We start from the raw sequence: 16,464 nt of genomic DNA, 5'->3' as shown, positions 1-16,464 counted from the left end.
TACATATGTAGAAATAAGAACACACACACAAATGTAGACGCGAATATTTCTGCAAAACGCAGACAGAATCACACTTTCATTATCATTTCTTTGCATTTACTGTTATCGCAATTTAGTGGCTATGTATTATTTATGTTGTTGTTGTTATGCTGATAACAAAGGCACAAACAAATATAGATACGCTTATTTCTATGTGTGTATGTATGTTGGTAAATATTTAACAGATATTACGACATACGAAGTGTTCTCACATATGTTATTGTTGTTGTTGGATTTTATAGCAATTAATTTCCCTGTAGTTGCGCTATTATTATCTTTTCCTTTACTGTTTATGAAATTTTTGATAAAACTCTCATTGAGTTCTTGTTTGTTTTCATTTTTCATGTGTTGTTCTTTTTATTGGCTTTTTTTCATCCACCCATTCGGCTGTGGTTGCCTACATTCAATCGAGAAATTTAGTCGTCAAAGAGTTGTATCACTTAGCGATTCGTTGGCATTACGTTTTGTAAATTGGTTCAGCTTCCGCACAGCCGCGACGGTGCTGGTGGGACGTGCGTAGGTAGAATGTGTCAGAAGTGGACGGTGGATTTACTCGTACATTGTGCATATATAGAAATATAAGAAGTTATGGACGTAGTTACAAGTCAATTATTGCGACAGTAATTCTATATTACTCTGGTCTTTTATAATATCATATATGTACATATACATATATACATACATATATACATGAATGTACCTGAGTGGTCGTTTGTGTGAACGTGTGTGTAGCTGTCTTCGAGCAATTGAGTTAATTGCTACAAACCAGTTGGAAGTGTTAATTAGTTGTCATAATTAAGAGCGGTGAATCGATGTGAAGTGCTAGCCTTTTGCCTTTGTTAATGGCAATGTGAAAGACAAGTGAAATTGAGTGAAGCTGCGTACGAATTGCTTTAATTTAAACACACTCGCATAAGAATTAGAAGTAATTTCTTCATCACTTAACTACTTCTACTACAAACATACGTACGTACATATAGTACCTATATTGATTATGGCCACGAACGGCAATGGCTATTCGCGCAATTCGAATGGCGCTTTAGCGCCAAACGGCACAACGACCGTTCTTAAGTACGAGAAATCGTCATGTCTCTTCTGCAACGAATGGTTCGACTCACAAACTTTTACGGTAAGCTTTTGCCACCGACAAGTATCTCGGTAAACATCATCAGAACTGATAATCACTTGAACAAACAATTTTATGGCTAATCACTTTTTTCTATTTTTATTGCTTGTTAATGCGTATTTTGTTGTTTATATTACACTTACTGTTTATGATAATTTAATTGTTGGAAACAATGAGTGGGCGGTAGCTTTTTAAAAACAAGAAATTACTATATACGTACAGTGATTTAAAGCCCACTGTCGACAAACTGATGGAACCTTATCAGTGTGGTTTGAGGCCTGGAAAATTAATAACTGACCAGATATTCACCATGCGATAAATCTTGGAGAAAATAATTCGAGCTGCAAAACTAAATGGAGAAGTTACCATCTTCTATAGGAGTGTACAGCTGCCTGCATATGCCAATGACTTTGATACCATTGGCCTCAACAACCGCGTCGTTAGTTCGGCTTTCTGCAGAATGGATATGGAAGCGAAACAAATGGGTCTGGCGTGAACGAGAGCAAGACGAAATATCTCCTGTCATCAAACAAACAGTCGTCGCACTCGCGATTTGGCTCCCACGTCACTGTTGACAGTCATAGCTTCGAAGTCGTAAATAATTTCGTTTATCTTGTAACCAGTATTACAGCAACAACAATGTCAGCCTCGAAATCCAACGCAGAATAACTCTTGCAAAGATGCTACTTCGGACTGAGAGCTAAAGTCCCCTCTCTACGAACAAAAACAAAACACTATTAATGACTCATTACTTCCGTCCTGCTATATGGTGCAGAGGTATGGAAGATGACAACATCTGATGAGGCGACGTAACGAGTTTTCGGCGAAAACCGCATCCGTTGTAACGATGAGCTGTATGAGATATACGACGACATAGACATAGTTCAGCGAATTGAAACACAGCGGTTACGCTGGTTAGGTCATGTAGTCCGAATAAATGAAATCACTCCAGCTCTGAGAGTATCTGACGCAGTATCCGCCAGAAGCAGAGGAAGAGGAAAACCTCCACTCCGTTGGAAAGACCAGGTGGATAAGAATCTGGCTTCGCTTGGAATCTCCCATTGGCGCCACTTTGCGAAAAGAAGAAACAACTGGCGTGACTGTTGTTACTCAGTAAAGGAGAAGAGAAGGCTGAAAAGTCTAAGGCCTGACCGACAGCTGCGGCTGAACCAAAGCTTTAACACCCTTCATAAATATCTTAATTTTAATCGATTAGTTCGTACGACAGCTATATGCTAAGTGATCCGGTCTGTACAGTTTGTTCGAAGATCATAGCGCTGTTTGAGTCAATAATCTGTGCCAAATTTCGTGAACATATCTTATCAACTAGAAAAATTGTCCATAAAAGGACTTAATTTCGATCAGTTTTGATGGTAGCTTATGCTACAGTAGTCCAATAACGGCAGTCTCGATAAATGAGTAACTTCTTTGGAGAAAAAGGACTTGCGCAAAATTTTGATGGCAGCCATATTCTAGTGAATGTGTTCCTATCCCTGCAGAACACAAATTCTAGGTGTTTTTTGGCAACGCGTCAATTTGATGAGTTGTTGTCGGTATCGTTCCCCATTAACTCTTTTACCCACTTTTAGAAGCTCATAAGTTTTATAGCACGCCCTTCTGAATATATATTCTGCTGCTTTTAAACGTTTTGAAATGGCTATTAGGGTGGCTCCCAAAGCCTAAGAGCTCTTCTTGTGTCTGGCAACAATCTTCTGCGAGTGAAGGTCCAGGCCCAATACTCGCTGGCTCTTCTTGCTTTCGTTGACTTTTCGTACTTTTATTACTTGTGTGACCAAATAGCGCTTTGAGATGTTACAAGCACGGTTGCCTCTTACTTAATATCAAACGGATCAAAACGCCAAACAAAACATTAATAATAGTTTAAGTATTTTTTTTTCAATTTAGTTTGAATTCGTTTTTTGTCAAACGTTATTTTTAGAGTACATTTGGTCTCGTTTTATATGCTCTAGTATAGTTCTTTTCAGTTTTGACAGTTCAGACCCAATCAGCATTGGGCCAGGGACTTAATGCTTCCAGTTTCTCATAGTCAACATTTTTTGACCGCCAGCATATTCTTCGTCTTCGATGCCAAAACTTTTGGCACATTTGTTCAACTAGTGCATGTTCGCCATGAACTTCCACCAAAATACGAAGACTTTCGGCTAAGGCTTTCTTCATATTAAGGCAACGAAGAAAATCTGTTACCGAAAAAAAATCAAGTAACGCCATTCCTTATCAAATATAATGTAGTTATAGTCGCAATAAGAAAAAATCTCCCATTTGTACCTACTTTTTTCGATGGTCGCGATTTTCTTGTAAAACAAACGTTTTTTTTTCAATAAATAGGAAATAATACGTTATAGAAAAAGGTTTTTAAGTGATTCAGAAGTTGAATTTAATTAGATTTGTCTACGGAAATAGGTTTTGTAAAAATGAGAAATATCAAATGAAAGAGAACAATTTCACTCAATAAAAAATTCCAAAATATTGCAAAAAATTTTGAAAACCCCTCGAAGTTTCATTTCAGTTTGGAAACAAGAAAAAGTAATACGGAGCCAAATTTGGTGAATACGGTGGTTGATAAGTGGTATTCATTGCGTTCTTGGCTCACAATCGTGACCCGAACGGAAAAAAATTGCGCTTTATCGGGAGGAGTCGAACAAGAACGCGTTTCGTATCCAAAAGATCGACCAAAATCAATCGAACGGACTCGCTAGAGATGTCGAGCTCTCTTGCCATCTCTCTAATACTTGCCTGACGATTTTCAAACACTATTTCATTCACTTTTTTAACATTTTCATCAGTTGAAGGGGTCGAGGGTCGTCCAGAATGTCTTCAACGATTTCTCGACCGTATTTGAAGGCTTTGTGCCATTTGTAGGCTTGTAGTTTTGATAAAACTTAATCATCGTAAGCCTTTTCCGAAATTCACAACGATTCCGCACACGAAATTTTATTAGAAATACAAACTTTGAGACGAGTTCTTCGTTCGATATTTTTATACTTTGTAAAAATCGCAACACACTACTGAATTTTTATACCCGTTCAACTTATTGCTGTTGTTTGAACCCCAGTACATATAGTTGACTTTTGTTCGAAAATGTCAGTCAATACGCTTGATATAACGTATACATAATTGATAATTCTTCTACCCCTTTTAGGGGTAGTCAGAGGCACGAAAAAATTAAAATGTTCAGTATTTTTTTTTTGCTATTAAATCGTGTTATTTTACAAAAGTAGTAATATGGCATTATTATAGAATGTGTTGACTTGAAGTCACGAAAATTTCCAAAAAAAAAAATAATTTCCAAAGTTATAGTTGTTTTTGTTGACCCAGTTCCAAAAAAAGGTACTTGCGGTGACAACCATAAGTGCTTGGAGATTCATCTAAAATCAATCGGACTAAAAAAATTAGTTTTATAAATAGATAATCCTAGGCCTCATTGAAGAATTTTTTAAATTAACAAAATGGTGGCCTCAGGAAATTTGTTTCTAAATTTTTGGGAAAAAATCAGTAGTTAATTGGTCTTAAAAAATCGAAATTGTTGAAAAAATAAAAATCCTTCGATCAGGCCCGATTTTATTATGTTTCTAGCTGTATAAATTTCATTAAAACTGATTTCATTACTGAGCGGTTTTCGAGTTACAGCTGTCACCAGATCAAGAAACATAGTTTTGAGAAAAACGCGATTAAAGTTTCACACTAGCGCTTTGAAGTGCCCGAGCTCTCTTTGTTATTTGTCGAATAACTCAAAAACTAATTATCGGATCAACGTGAAATTTTCAGAGAACATTTTTAAGATATTTCACTTAACGAAAATGCAAAAAAAAAAAAATATTTTTTGAAAATTCTGACAACCCCTAACCTCTTAATAGTTTGTCTGTATGTCAATAAAATGGTTGAACAGGGTATAGCCCTGAGAGAGCGTGTTTTACTACTGTTGGTGATTGTATATGAGCTACCTTAATGAAACACAAAGAACATTTTTTTACTATGTGCCATGATATTAGTTAATAGATAAACTACCCCAACTTTCATATACTACGTATTACGAAATGATCAGTTGCACCCTAACTTAGCCTTTCCTTACTTTTTTTGTATTTTTTTAAGTTAATTTATTACACCTGTGGTCCGAGTAAAACTGAAATCAAGAGCACCTCAAACTAATATGGTAAAATGCGAAATAACACAAATTACTAATAATAATTTCTAGTCAACCACCTACAAACATATTTGCACACACATACATATACGTTTACGGCAAAGTTTTCAGATAAGGGCATTCTATAGAAATTTTCTGGTTATCAATAGACCATCACGTCACCTAGTGCCATTAGTCAATAACGGTATTTATTGTAACGGCAACAAACTGACCCTAAATTTATTTAGTCAACATCGCGCAGTCAAACGGTTAATTTGCGTCAAGTTATAGCGCTCAAAATTAAGAAATCGATCGGCAAATCGGAAATTTTAAGTAAGAATATTCAAAAGTTGTTCAAATGTTATATTCTTATATAGTGAAAATGAAATTTTTTAAATAATGTGTTTGTTAAATTATTTAATAGAATTCGTGTATATCTTTCTGATATAAGTGACCTTCTCCGATAAGCAACTTGATAGCAGTCAAAATTCTGATAAGCATGGAATTTGGCTCCAAACTCTTATCGCTCTTGTCAAATATTTGCATTTTTTGGGCAACGAGGTTTAGTTGGACCTACCAAAAGACTCAAAGCGTTCAAGTTCAGCAAACACACTTTTATGTGCAAGAGATTTGGCATTGAGCATACTCATGAGTGCGTAAATTGTTTTGAAATACAATAATTTGATAAGAAGGGGAGATAATATGTTTAGTACTATCTACATGGATAATATGATACGAAACTCTTTGATTCGAGAGAGAGCTGTCAAAACTCGCATTTTTTATAACATTTGTCAATGATGCCACTGCTGAAAAAAATTATATTGAGTATGTAATAAATAATACAAAACACTAAATAAAACACTTTGAAAATGCATACATATATAAAAGCTAAAATGCAAAATCATTAATTAATTTACATAAACATTTATTTTGCCAAAATATGTTCGCACAGTTCAATGAAATTTCATTTCACACTAATATCGTCAAGTAATTATAGCGCTTTACTTCTGGCATCCAGCCTTTTCTGAAATCAACTGTCAAAAATTCCCCGACCTCCTTGGCTGTCAAATAATCAGGGAACGCGTTTGAGGGAAAAATGAGAGCCAATGCGAGAGTCTCGTATCATATTATCCATGCTATCTATGCTCGCTGCATAACAGCGGAGCATTGTTATGTGTAGTGTTTGTGTATCAAACCGTAAAACACCTAAAGGGTGGTTGTGGTTTGGTGTAACATCAGAAGAGAGATTTAAGGAAGCATGTTTCAATTTCTTAATTATTATTCTTAAATGGAAACCCGATATTTTAGAATGTGTTTAGGCTAAAGAGATGACCACATACAGTTGTTCAGGCGAGCAACGCGGATTCTCACAATGTAGCTTACAAATATGTCTTTTTGTTCTCGCGAAGAGAAATCGGTAATAAATTCTCATTCTTCTGTCTTCATTGAGATTATCCTTCTTAACTCCTTTTTTTCGAAGATGTTTTACTTAGACGAAGCTTTCGTCGATGAAAACACTCATCTTTGATATTCACATGACAAGTTCACAGAATTCCCGATACGTGGTCAATTCGAAAGGTATTTGTTTTGGAGTACGAGTATTGGCATTTATTCCATTAATACTGTTGCTTGGAGCTGCTCATATATGTAGTTTAAAAATTTCATTCTGCAGATGTGTGTATTGACCTCTCTTAATATCTAGCTATTGACTTCCGAAACTTTTGGCGCATAAATCGTAAAAAATTAAGGAAAATATTAATTCTCAAAGACGCGTTGACACAGAGTCATAAAAAATCGAGGTTAACTGCTAATTCATCTATATGTTATAGCCGAATCTACAACAGCACGCCCCTCGTTTTTCTTTTTCGCTGTTTGGGGCTAATTGGAGATTCCAAGTTTATATAGGTCTTTCTCACCTGGTCTTTTCAACGGAGTGGAGGACTTCCTCTTCCTCTGCTTCTCCTTTGGCGGGTACTGCGTCGAATAATCTCAGAGCTGGAGTGTTTTCATCGATTCGGACGACGTGACCTAGCCAACGTAGCCGCTGTCTAATTTTTGATATTCCAAGGTTCTACCACTTATACTCCCATCAATGTGCGCAAAGTAAAGTGCTATGTGGAAAGTCCCACGACCCTTTTTCAATATTTTCAACAAAAATTGTTCGGGATATTCTAAAGTCATATTAAAAATTTGTATTAGCGGTGCAACTGCCACTCGATATATCGAATTTATTTAAGGGTTTCACCACATTTTGAGATAACGATTCAAAAGATAATGTGGGAAGCCATGAGAACAAGTTTCTACACTGAGTTTGGGACGGTTTCAGCAAGTATTTTTTGGCATTTAGTTTCGTCGTTTCGTTATTGGATCGATTGGACATCGAAGTTAGGTCAAATTGTTAGGCCAAAGGCTCTCAGCTCCTTCACATTATAACCTGCCCACTTTAACCACTACCTTACTGCGGTCATCGGTTACAGTTAACTACAATACATATATTTTAAATTTTATCATTTTCTTTTTCAATGTCTCAGATTTCATTTAATTCATTTGCATAATATTATTTCTTCCAAACCAGAAAAAAATTAATGAGTCAATGCCTATTTTTATATTTACTCAGGCATATTTTATTTTATCTATATATTTTGACAGGAACACCTCATACATTGCGGCCAAGTACTAGAGCAGTGCCCGAATAGCTGCAACGCCTTTGTGCCACGTATTCGTATGCGCACACACCTAAAAGAGTGCCCCCGAGCCAAAGCACAGCCACAACAATCGAATAGCCTCGAACGTCTCGATCAATTCATGGACAATCGAATAAATCAGCTGGAAAAAGATTTGAGCGCGCTGCGTTCGGTACTCAATGAGGAGATCGGCCAACGACTGCATCTGATCACAGATGTTGGGAATTTGCGTAAATACAATCAGGTCTTGGAGGATTGGAAACACGAATCCGATGAAAGTGTCAGAGGCGTCAAAGCGCTACTCAATGAGGAGATTGTGCAACGACAGTTCGAGGTGGGCGAGGCCTACAAGGACAATGTGGCCAATTTCGAAATGATAAAGGTTAAAATGAACAAACGAAATGCTATTTGAAATATTTTATAAAGAAAAAAATTATTGTAGAAAGTCAAAGCCGACATACAGGGGGAAATGGATGTGTTGCAAAAGAATATACAACAATTGTCGCTGGAAGTGGCAGAACATGTGAACCATTTAAACGATAACACCATGAAACTGGAGGAGATGATCTTGGAAAATGAGAAGAAGAATCTGTTAGTATGTGCTGACATTAGTGAAACTTTTACTCAGACTTTTATCTTACATTGCAGTGACAAATTCATCGAGATCGAAGAGTTCTTAAATGTACTGGATGGAGACTTGAAAACCAAGTTTGTCGCTAATAGCGATTTGAATGCGAAACAGGCGAATATGGATCTTGAGGTGAAGAGCATGAAGAATATAGTTTGCGAGACGGAAGAACGCTGTGAGAAGTTGGAGGGTATAGTGAATCAAATCGACACTAAACTGCATCAAACCATGCAAACCCTGGCGGATTTAGAGAACCATTTAGCCACTCAACAACGGCTCACCAGCATACAAAATACAAGAGGTGAGTTCCACCAATTTACGCTTCCTAAATATTGTACTAAAGTCAAAGTAATGTTTGCACTTATGCGCAGGTCACTTGATTTGGCGCATCAAAGATTTCTCGAAGAAACTGGAGGAGGCGAAGCAATATGAAACGATACTGCATAGCGCCATGTTCTCCAACAAGCCATATGGTTATGCGCTGCGCGTAAGTTGACGCCCTCTATTCATCACAAAAATATGTGTCACATGACTGTGTTGGCAATGCTCTTATCTAACGATTTCGTTATGACCTCACTTGCAGCTCGACATACACCCGAACGGTAAAGGTACGTGGAAGGGCCGCAACTTGATCGCCTGCCTCAATGTAATCGCCGGCGAGTACGATGCGCTACTGTCCTGGCCGTGTCGCCTGCAAGCCGACATAATCATACGCGCTCAATTCAACAATGCCGAGGAATCGCAGGATTATGTGAAGACGATTCTGGTGCGCAAGAAGAACGACGAGTTCATACAGAACAACCAGTACTTTCATATACCACATAAAATTATAACGAATTCGAACTTCTTGCGTAATGATTCTTTATATGTGGAGGTGCGGGTTTTAAAGTGACCTTGCGAGAGAAGACGTAATTATACTTTTACTATATAGAACTAGTTAGGTAAACCAGTTTGTAAGCGAAGCATTTTTACTTATTTCAGTTCAAAGTAAGAGAGAATCATAATTTTGTATATATGTACATACTTATACCAGATTCCGTTTAAATTAATAAACGTATACATTTGTACTAATATATTTTATGTTCCTTTGGTATCAATTTCGTTTGCTTCATATGAGTAATGCTCTACCTATTTGGACTCGCGTAAACGTCAGGAAAGTTACGGGCACTTATGGTAGAATAAAACGTTTACGCTTCAAAAGTGAAACGTCTGCGCTCTGTTATCTTGAAGTAAAAGTCAACCAGAGAATTGGAAATCGTATCAAGCATACGAGATTTATGAGACTTAGACAAATTTCATTCATATTCAGCGCTAAACCATATTATTTAAAAAAAAACTGGATTTCACTAAAATATCACACATCACACGTATCCTCCGACTCCCTACAAAAACCCCTTATAGGCTATTTCTAGACAGCCTTTTATCAGCAAAATTGGTTTACCAGATGTACCGGTATGAAATGAGCCCTTGTTTTTGTGAAAATTTAATACCAATTTTGGATGGAAAAGTAAAAAAAAAAAATCAAAGTATTGTCCATTGATTTTTACACAGTTTGACCACCTTCCTAGCAATTTGTGGCTACCATGCCAATAGATATGCTCGTCTTTTGAAGGAAACCAATCAGACACTCATTTTTCGACTCTGTGTACGAGTCAAAGTGCTGCTCAGCCAATGTGTGACCCATTGATGAAAACAAATGGTAATTGGAAGGGGCCAAGTCTGGTGAATACGGCGGGTGGGATAGCAGCTCCCAGCCAAATACTTTGATTGTATCCTGAACCGTTCGTGTCTTCTGGCCCATTCTGTTCGTCTTTCGATGCAATGTTCAAATTGATCATTTGTTGTCTGTAGCGATTAGCATCTACAGTTTCACAAGGTTTTAGAAGCTCATATTATACCACGCTCTTTTAATTCCACCAAGCACAGAGCATTCTTCTTACCGAATCGGTCTGTTAATGGATGTCGCCGATTAGCCCATAATTTTCACTGCTTAGGATTCTTAAAACAAATCCATTTTTCATTGGCAGTGACAATTAGACCCCATTTTCCACACTTTTGTATCTGTCACATAGCTTTCAAATTGTCTGAAACTGTTTGCTTTGGAACATTTAACCTGACTGCTTTTGACTCAAGGTGTGATGTTTATCTAATATTGCTTCCAATTCGGCAACTTCAAACTCTTCTGGTTGTCTTCCAAGTTCTTCATTTCTCACATCAAAATCATTATCTCTGGACAATTGAAACCATTCTTTACATGCTGCTTTTAATAGAGCATGACCACCGTATACGTCGACAAACATTCGATGCGGCTCTACAGCATTCTTCTTCTAATGGAAAGAAAAAATTAGTAACCGTAATCCGTAAATCCTCACTCTTCGCCACAAAATATAATTTTGTTTGTTCAATAAGCATAAGGTTATTGAATCTGTTTGACAGATGTGATGTCAACCGAACAGAAAAAATTAAGGCTCGTTTACAACACATTTGTATTTTAACGCTCACTTCATACCGGTACACCTGGTACATAGTTTAGTTGATTTTGAGAAATGTACATTAAGCCGCCGGAAAAAGGAAATAATATGAAATTTTCGATATCCCTTCTTCCCAATTATGATAAATCCTTCGCATGTTCTAAAACTGTACTGTAAGATTGGGAAGTATGCTCAGACCCCTTTCAGAATTTGGCACAACGATATTCATAACTTAATTTGTCTTACGGGGGCTCTGAGCGAACTAAATAACTCCATTTTAGCCCTCTGCATATTTTTTGGCTAGCAAAGGGAGTTGAGTTTCAGTATTATTTGTAATTTGTCTAAGCCCACTCCGTCTTCTACTTCCATCGGCACCAATCACTGTAATCAAACTTAACACAACATATTTTTCTCGGAATAAAATCAGTCAGCAAATGATTTCTCATAAGTAAAATGCAACATATGACCATTATTCATAGAATTCTGGTTCATATCAATAATTTTCTAGTGACTTTTAACTGTTAATTCCTAATAACACCATCGCAAGTTAGCTAATGATTAGCCGCTAAACTCAAAGCTAGTGTTAACATTAAAAACTGCAGATGTCCCTGCATACATATATGACCTGTACTAAATGACAGTTTTGTGTTTCAATTAATGACTTATTTATAGCACATTATGCTAAAAAACATTTTGTGGGATGACAATAGATGCAACACCAACCTTCCCAGGATGTGAAAAACTGTTCACCGAAGAAGTAAGAAAACCTCGGCCGAAATTCATTCTTCTTTGATCAGAAGATCGTGCTGCATCATGAGCTTCTAAAACCGTGTGAAATCATTAATGGAGAACGCTGCTGATAACAACTTATCAAATTGAAGCGAGTAATTGCCGAAAAACACCTAGAATTTGCGACCAGCTTTGAGGCAACAATTTTAAATCGTGCCAACGCTCGGCCTCATGTTGTGAAACCGGTTAAAAATTAATTGGAAAACAGCAGCTAGGCGGTTTTGGCTCACCCATTCTATAGTCCAGACTACCATTTGATCCGGTCGATACACTACGCCTTCAATGGAATACCAATACAGTAGAACTCCAATTATCCGAATTAATGGGAACCGGAACCCATTCGGATAATCGGATTTTTTTTTTTAAATTGCCGTTGGAGAGAATAAGAGATACGTTTTGATATTGCACTATTTTTTTATTGAATTAAATGAAAGAAACATGTTTTCACATGTACACAATGTACTTAAGTATGTACAAGTTTAGAAATAAAAATCATTGTTTTTTAAACATCTCCGTCAATGTAAGCTGTTTTGCGGTCTTCAACCGTTTTCGGGCAGCCAGGTCACGCATTCGCTTGACGGTGAGCAGTTGCAAGTGGTCACACTCGGGCTGACGCTCCATCCACTTCAAAGCAGTCTCGAGGCCGGCAAATGCTTCACTAGCTGATGGTCCAGCGTCTACTTCAACATCAGCAGAAAGTTCTTCTTCCACTTCCACTTCAACATCTTCTCTCACACTTACAACAATTTCATCGTCATTGAGAATTTGAAAACCAGGGTCAGACGTGTCACAAGCCATCCACTCTCCTACATCTTCAGCACTTACTTCTGTACAACCAGGAATTTTTACAATAATTTTTCTTATTTCCTCTAGTGACAACGCATTTTCATCATCATCCTCTCCATATTCTTGTTTTTCATTTTCTTCCGATTCTTTTTTTTTTGTTCTTCTCAGACGGTAGGCCTTTCAGTATATTCCACGCACGTCTTAGCGTCACTGGCGTAACCAAACGCCAAGCTTCCGCTAAATTTATTTTGCTATGATTTGCCAAAATCAATTCTTCATCTTTAGCATTCAGAATAATAGCGCACTTAGACTTTTTTTGGACAATTTTTTGTGATTCGGATAATCGGCGATTCGGATAGTCGGAGTTCGGATAATTGGAGTTCTACTGTACTTTGGTATGGTATACATAAGTTTATAGTTTGCAAAACTTGTCTCAACGTTCAAATTTTGAAAAAAAAGCCGCTTTATAGTTATAGACCCAATATTTATAGAATTAGTCAGAAACATATACATACTTAGCCAAAAAATACCAAAATACTTGTTAATAATGAAGTATTGAAGCTTCACAATGCAATTATTGTAACAATAAAGAATATATACTAATCGGATTTTAGGAGATCTAACCACGTTTCAATCGGTAAGTTTTTAGTCGCAGAGGCAACACCTTTCAGCAGGGTTGATCCGTATCCTCCCGACTTGTGCTGGCATTGAGTCTAACCCGAGACTGGAGGAATGTTTCTGTTGCGTCTGCGCCAAAAGGCTCCATCCAAACTCCACCTCGGTTAGATGTAATACAGGGTATAGCTATTTGGTCAGGCGATGTCGAGCTCCCCAGTTACAGGATATTACTCGAACATAGGTGCCCAGATGCGTGGTAAAAACTGCATCAGACTATCTGCTCATAATTAGCTTGATTGATAAACCTCCCGACTTTATTTCTTCGGGCTTTCGTTAACTTTAACAAAGCTAACTGGGTCGGATTCACAGAACTTAATGAGAACATCTTCACCGCACTACCCATTCCTATGGACGTTATCGTTGGCGATCATCAATTATGCAGCTCCCGCTCGCTTCATCCTGGATGGAAGAATCGAGGAACTCCGTTTCAATTTCCGAGTCGAAGCAGCTGTTTTAGCTAATGAGTGCGACACCTTACGCCAACATAAGTACATGAAGTCTTGCAACTTCTCCACCGGCGTGAGTAAATTTAGGACTACTGTTAAGGCTTTGTCTAACAAGAAGAGCCATGATGATCGGGTTGAAATTCAATTAAATATCCATGCTTCTTTGGACACAAAGAACTGTGCGAGCTATTTTAGCCGGCAATTTACACTGCTAGAACACTGCACTCCATATGTCTCCTATCGAACATCTGCACCGTGATGCCCGTATGGTCCCAGTTAAGGAGAATAAAGAACTTCTCTCCAGCATGTCTCCCCGCTTGATTCTAATCACCTATTTGCAACTCAAACATGCTGAAAAGAATAACACCTTGTGCACAAACTGAAATATTAAATAGTTTGTCATACATTTTTTGTACATTTATTTGTTTATTTAAAATTATTTTTTCAAAGTTGATGTACATACATACATATATAAGTGTAAATGTAATAAATTTGTATGCATTTGTTTTTGTTTTAAATAATATAAAGTTCGAAAACACATAGCAATAGGAAAATTTAAGCATATAAATGCACATTGATATTGTCATTAGTTGTTGTACGACACAAGACATAAAATTGGAAATTAAATTTGCGAGATTTTTGATTGAGATTTTTCCGTTGTATTAATGTTTTCAATAAAAAAAATGATTTTTGAAATAGATTTCATTTTGTACTACACTAAGTTAGATTCACTTCACTTATGCAGTTTACAATACTGAGTGTTTCCATAACATGGAGCAACTCTGAATATTGACTGTAATATTTGACATATAAAAATAGAGTAAAGTTTAGATATTTTAAGGCATTTGAATTGCATATATTCGAAATACAAAGTAATCATACATTCCAGCACTGGAATTCTTCATTATCAGATGAATAACACACAATTAGCAAATTCACATTGAGAGAAGCAAAAATGAATCAACAAATACTGTTGTAAATTCTAAGGCGTTTTGTAAGTGCTATTTATATATATGTGTATTTGTGTTATAAGCGCTGATTTTGGTACTTAGGAGGAGCGTTGTTCACCGACGAGAGCGTATAATGCGTGCTTATAGTGACCTGATGTATCACCCTGTGTGAAGAGAAAAATTATGTCATTTATATTAGTAAAAAAAGAATTATTTCAGGACAAACAGGATGTTACCTTTATCCAACTCTTTAAGCTCTTGCCGTATATACGCTCGAATTGAGCCTTAATATCAGCCATATCGATCTGAAAATGAATGTGAACGCATTTCATTAATGAATTTTCGAAATAACTCTTTTAAACGTATTAACTCACTTCGGAGCGCGTGATCACGACGCGTATCAGCTGTTTATCATTTGTACCAATGCCAGCCATGCTCTTGTGCAATCGCGAGGCGAAGTATTCCGTTTTGTTGGTGACACACTTGTATATGGCTATCAATCCCTCCATTATATCACCCGAGAATTCTTTACGTATTGCCTTCTCTAATGTGTGGCCAGTCATTTTTTCATATTCTTGGAATATCTGCAGAGATAAAATATATAAAATTGTATAAAAATGAAGAGAACGAGCAGAGGTTAGCTGAAACACTCACCAAACGTAACTGTTGGTAATTACGTTGACACAAAATCATGTTGAACATGCTCTCATCAGTGCCGACACGCAGTTCGCCTGCCTTGAGCAGCTCACGTGCATCTGACTGCGCTGCAACCGGGTCAATTTGACCACTCTCGTCGCGTGCGGCTGTGCAAAGCGACACCAGGAGACGCTTAAAGTTGCCAGACGTCTCCGACTTCAATTCTGATTCCAAATGGGCGCCGTATACTAAAAATAAAAAAATTGTCTTCTCTATTCATTTTTGTCGAATCCTAGTTTGGCTTTTTACTTACAGCGCAAGTACTGGTTTTTGATGGTGTGAATTTCCACATTTGATAAAGTGCACAGTATTTCGATGAGCACCTCCTCGTCGGTGCCAATGCCTGCCATGGCGTCATTTAACTCCGCACAGTAAAAGTCGACAATTGGACGCAAGAGACCGACAAGTAACTTTTCAAAATTACCGCTAGTCTCGGATTTAACATCCTCGATTAGGTCCTTGCCAAAATGAGTTTTATATTGGCGTTGGATCTCCTGAAAGAGCCAGAAAGAAAACGGTTAATGCTAACGTGTTAAGCCTATCTAGCATGTTCAAAAGGTTTCAATTTGTTGTTGACTTCAAGTACACTTTAGGTTCATAAATAAGTGATAGAATAGTGCAAAAATTTCACAATCCTATTTTTCTCGGTACTCCAACATACAAACGATATTACTCAGAGTCTGTCGCCCATACGTACTTTACTAATGAATCTTATGTACATTCCCAACCGGTCCTTTTTATTTCGCACTAGTTACTACAATTATCCTTGTTGTTGTTGTAACAGGTACCTTATCACCGTTAGGATGGTAAGGATTAGATAAGTGTTCAGCGACGTCATCCAACGGCAGACCCAGGAAACGTGCAGTTTCGACGGGGTTGGACCAAAGGGAGAAGGGTGTCAGATGTGCAGGTTTAGCAGCGAATTTGTTTGATATGTCAGGGTCTATTCTGGATAAGTAAGGGTTTAACCTGCTACAGTAGCTAGAACTCGATTCTCGTTGCAAATCGAGCTCTTCGTCTGTAATGGGTG

At 37.3% G+C, this 16,464-nt stretch overlaps 2 protein-coding genes across 8 annotated transcripts in view; one reads left to right on the top strand and one right to left on the bottom strand.

Moving 5' to 3' along the window:
- The first annotated feature begins 445 nt into the window (after positions 1 to 445).
- On the top strand, positions 446 to 9,691 carry LOC105221875 (TNF receptor-associated factor 3). Of its 2 annotated transcripts, none has more exons than XM_011199010.3 (6): positions 446 to 1,168; positions 7,956 to 8,372; positions 8,433 to 8,581; positions 8,639 to 8,919; positions 8,990 to 9,105; positions 9,202 to 9,691. In XM_011199010.3, exons 1-6 carry the CDS (start codon positions 1,034 to 1,036, stop codon positions 9,508 to 9,510), a joined length of 1,407 nt encoding a protein of 468 aa, XP_011197312.2. In that variant the 5' UTR covers positions 446 to 1,033; the 3' UTR covers positions 9,511 to 9,691. The 2 variants fall into 2 exon arrangements, with proteins under 2 accessions (XP_011197312.2, XP_049311955.1); XM_049455998.1 differs by lacking the exon at positions 446 to 1,168 and adding an exon at positions 5,435 to 5,639.
- Positions 9,692 to 14,244: 4,553 nt separating this feature from the next.
- The window catches only part of LOC105221877 (annexin B11), a 28,966-nt gene continuing 26,746 nt past the window's right edge, over positions 14,245 to 16,464 (bottom strand). For all 6 annotated transcript variants that reach the window (XM_049455993.1, XM_049455996.1, XM_049455997.1 and 3 more), the window contains 5 exons: positions 15,688 to 15,928; positions 15,393 to 15,622; positions 15,113 to 15,322; positions 14,975 to 15,043; positions 14,245 to 14,902 (listed from right to left, as the gene is read on the bottom strand). In XM_049455993.1, the coding sequence (XP_049311950.1) occupies positions 14,837 to 14,902; positions 14,975 to 15,043; positions 15,113 to 15,322; positions 15,393 to 15,622; positions 15,688 to 15,928 (816 nt within the window). In that variant the 3' untranslated portion in view covers positions 14,245 to 14,836. The remainder of the gene's footprint in view (positions 14,903 to 14,974; positions 15,044 to 15,112; positions 15,323 to 15,392; positions 15,623 to 15,687; positions 15,929 to 16,464) is intronic.

Source organism: Bactrocera dorsalis, chromosome 4 (assembly GCF_023373825.1).
Source record: "Bactrocera dorsalis isolate Fly_Bdor chromosome 4, ASM2337382v1, whole genome shotgun sequence".
NCBI lineage: Eukaryota > Metazoa > Arthropoda > Insecta > Diptera > Tephritidae > Bactrocera > Bactrocera dorsalis.
This window is presented reverse-complemented; position numbering and strand designations above follow the sequence as displayed.

Coding starts and splice junctions, on each gene's coding strand:
- LOC105221875 (XM_011199010.3), top strand. CDS start 1,034: ATGGCCACGAACGGCAATGGCTATTCGCGCAATTCGAATGGCGCTTTA. Junction 8,373..8,432: donor CCAATTTCGAAATGATAAAG/GTTAAAATGAAC, acceptor AAATTATTGTAG/AAAGTCAAAGCCGACATACA. Junction 9,106..9,201: donor CATATGGTTATGCGCTGCGC/GTAAGTTGACGC, acceptor CCTCACTTGCAG/CTCGACATACACCCGAACGG.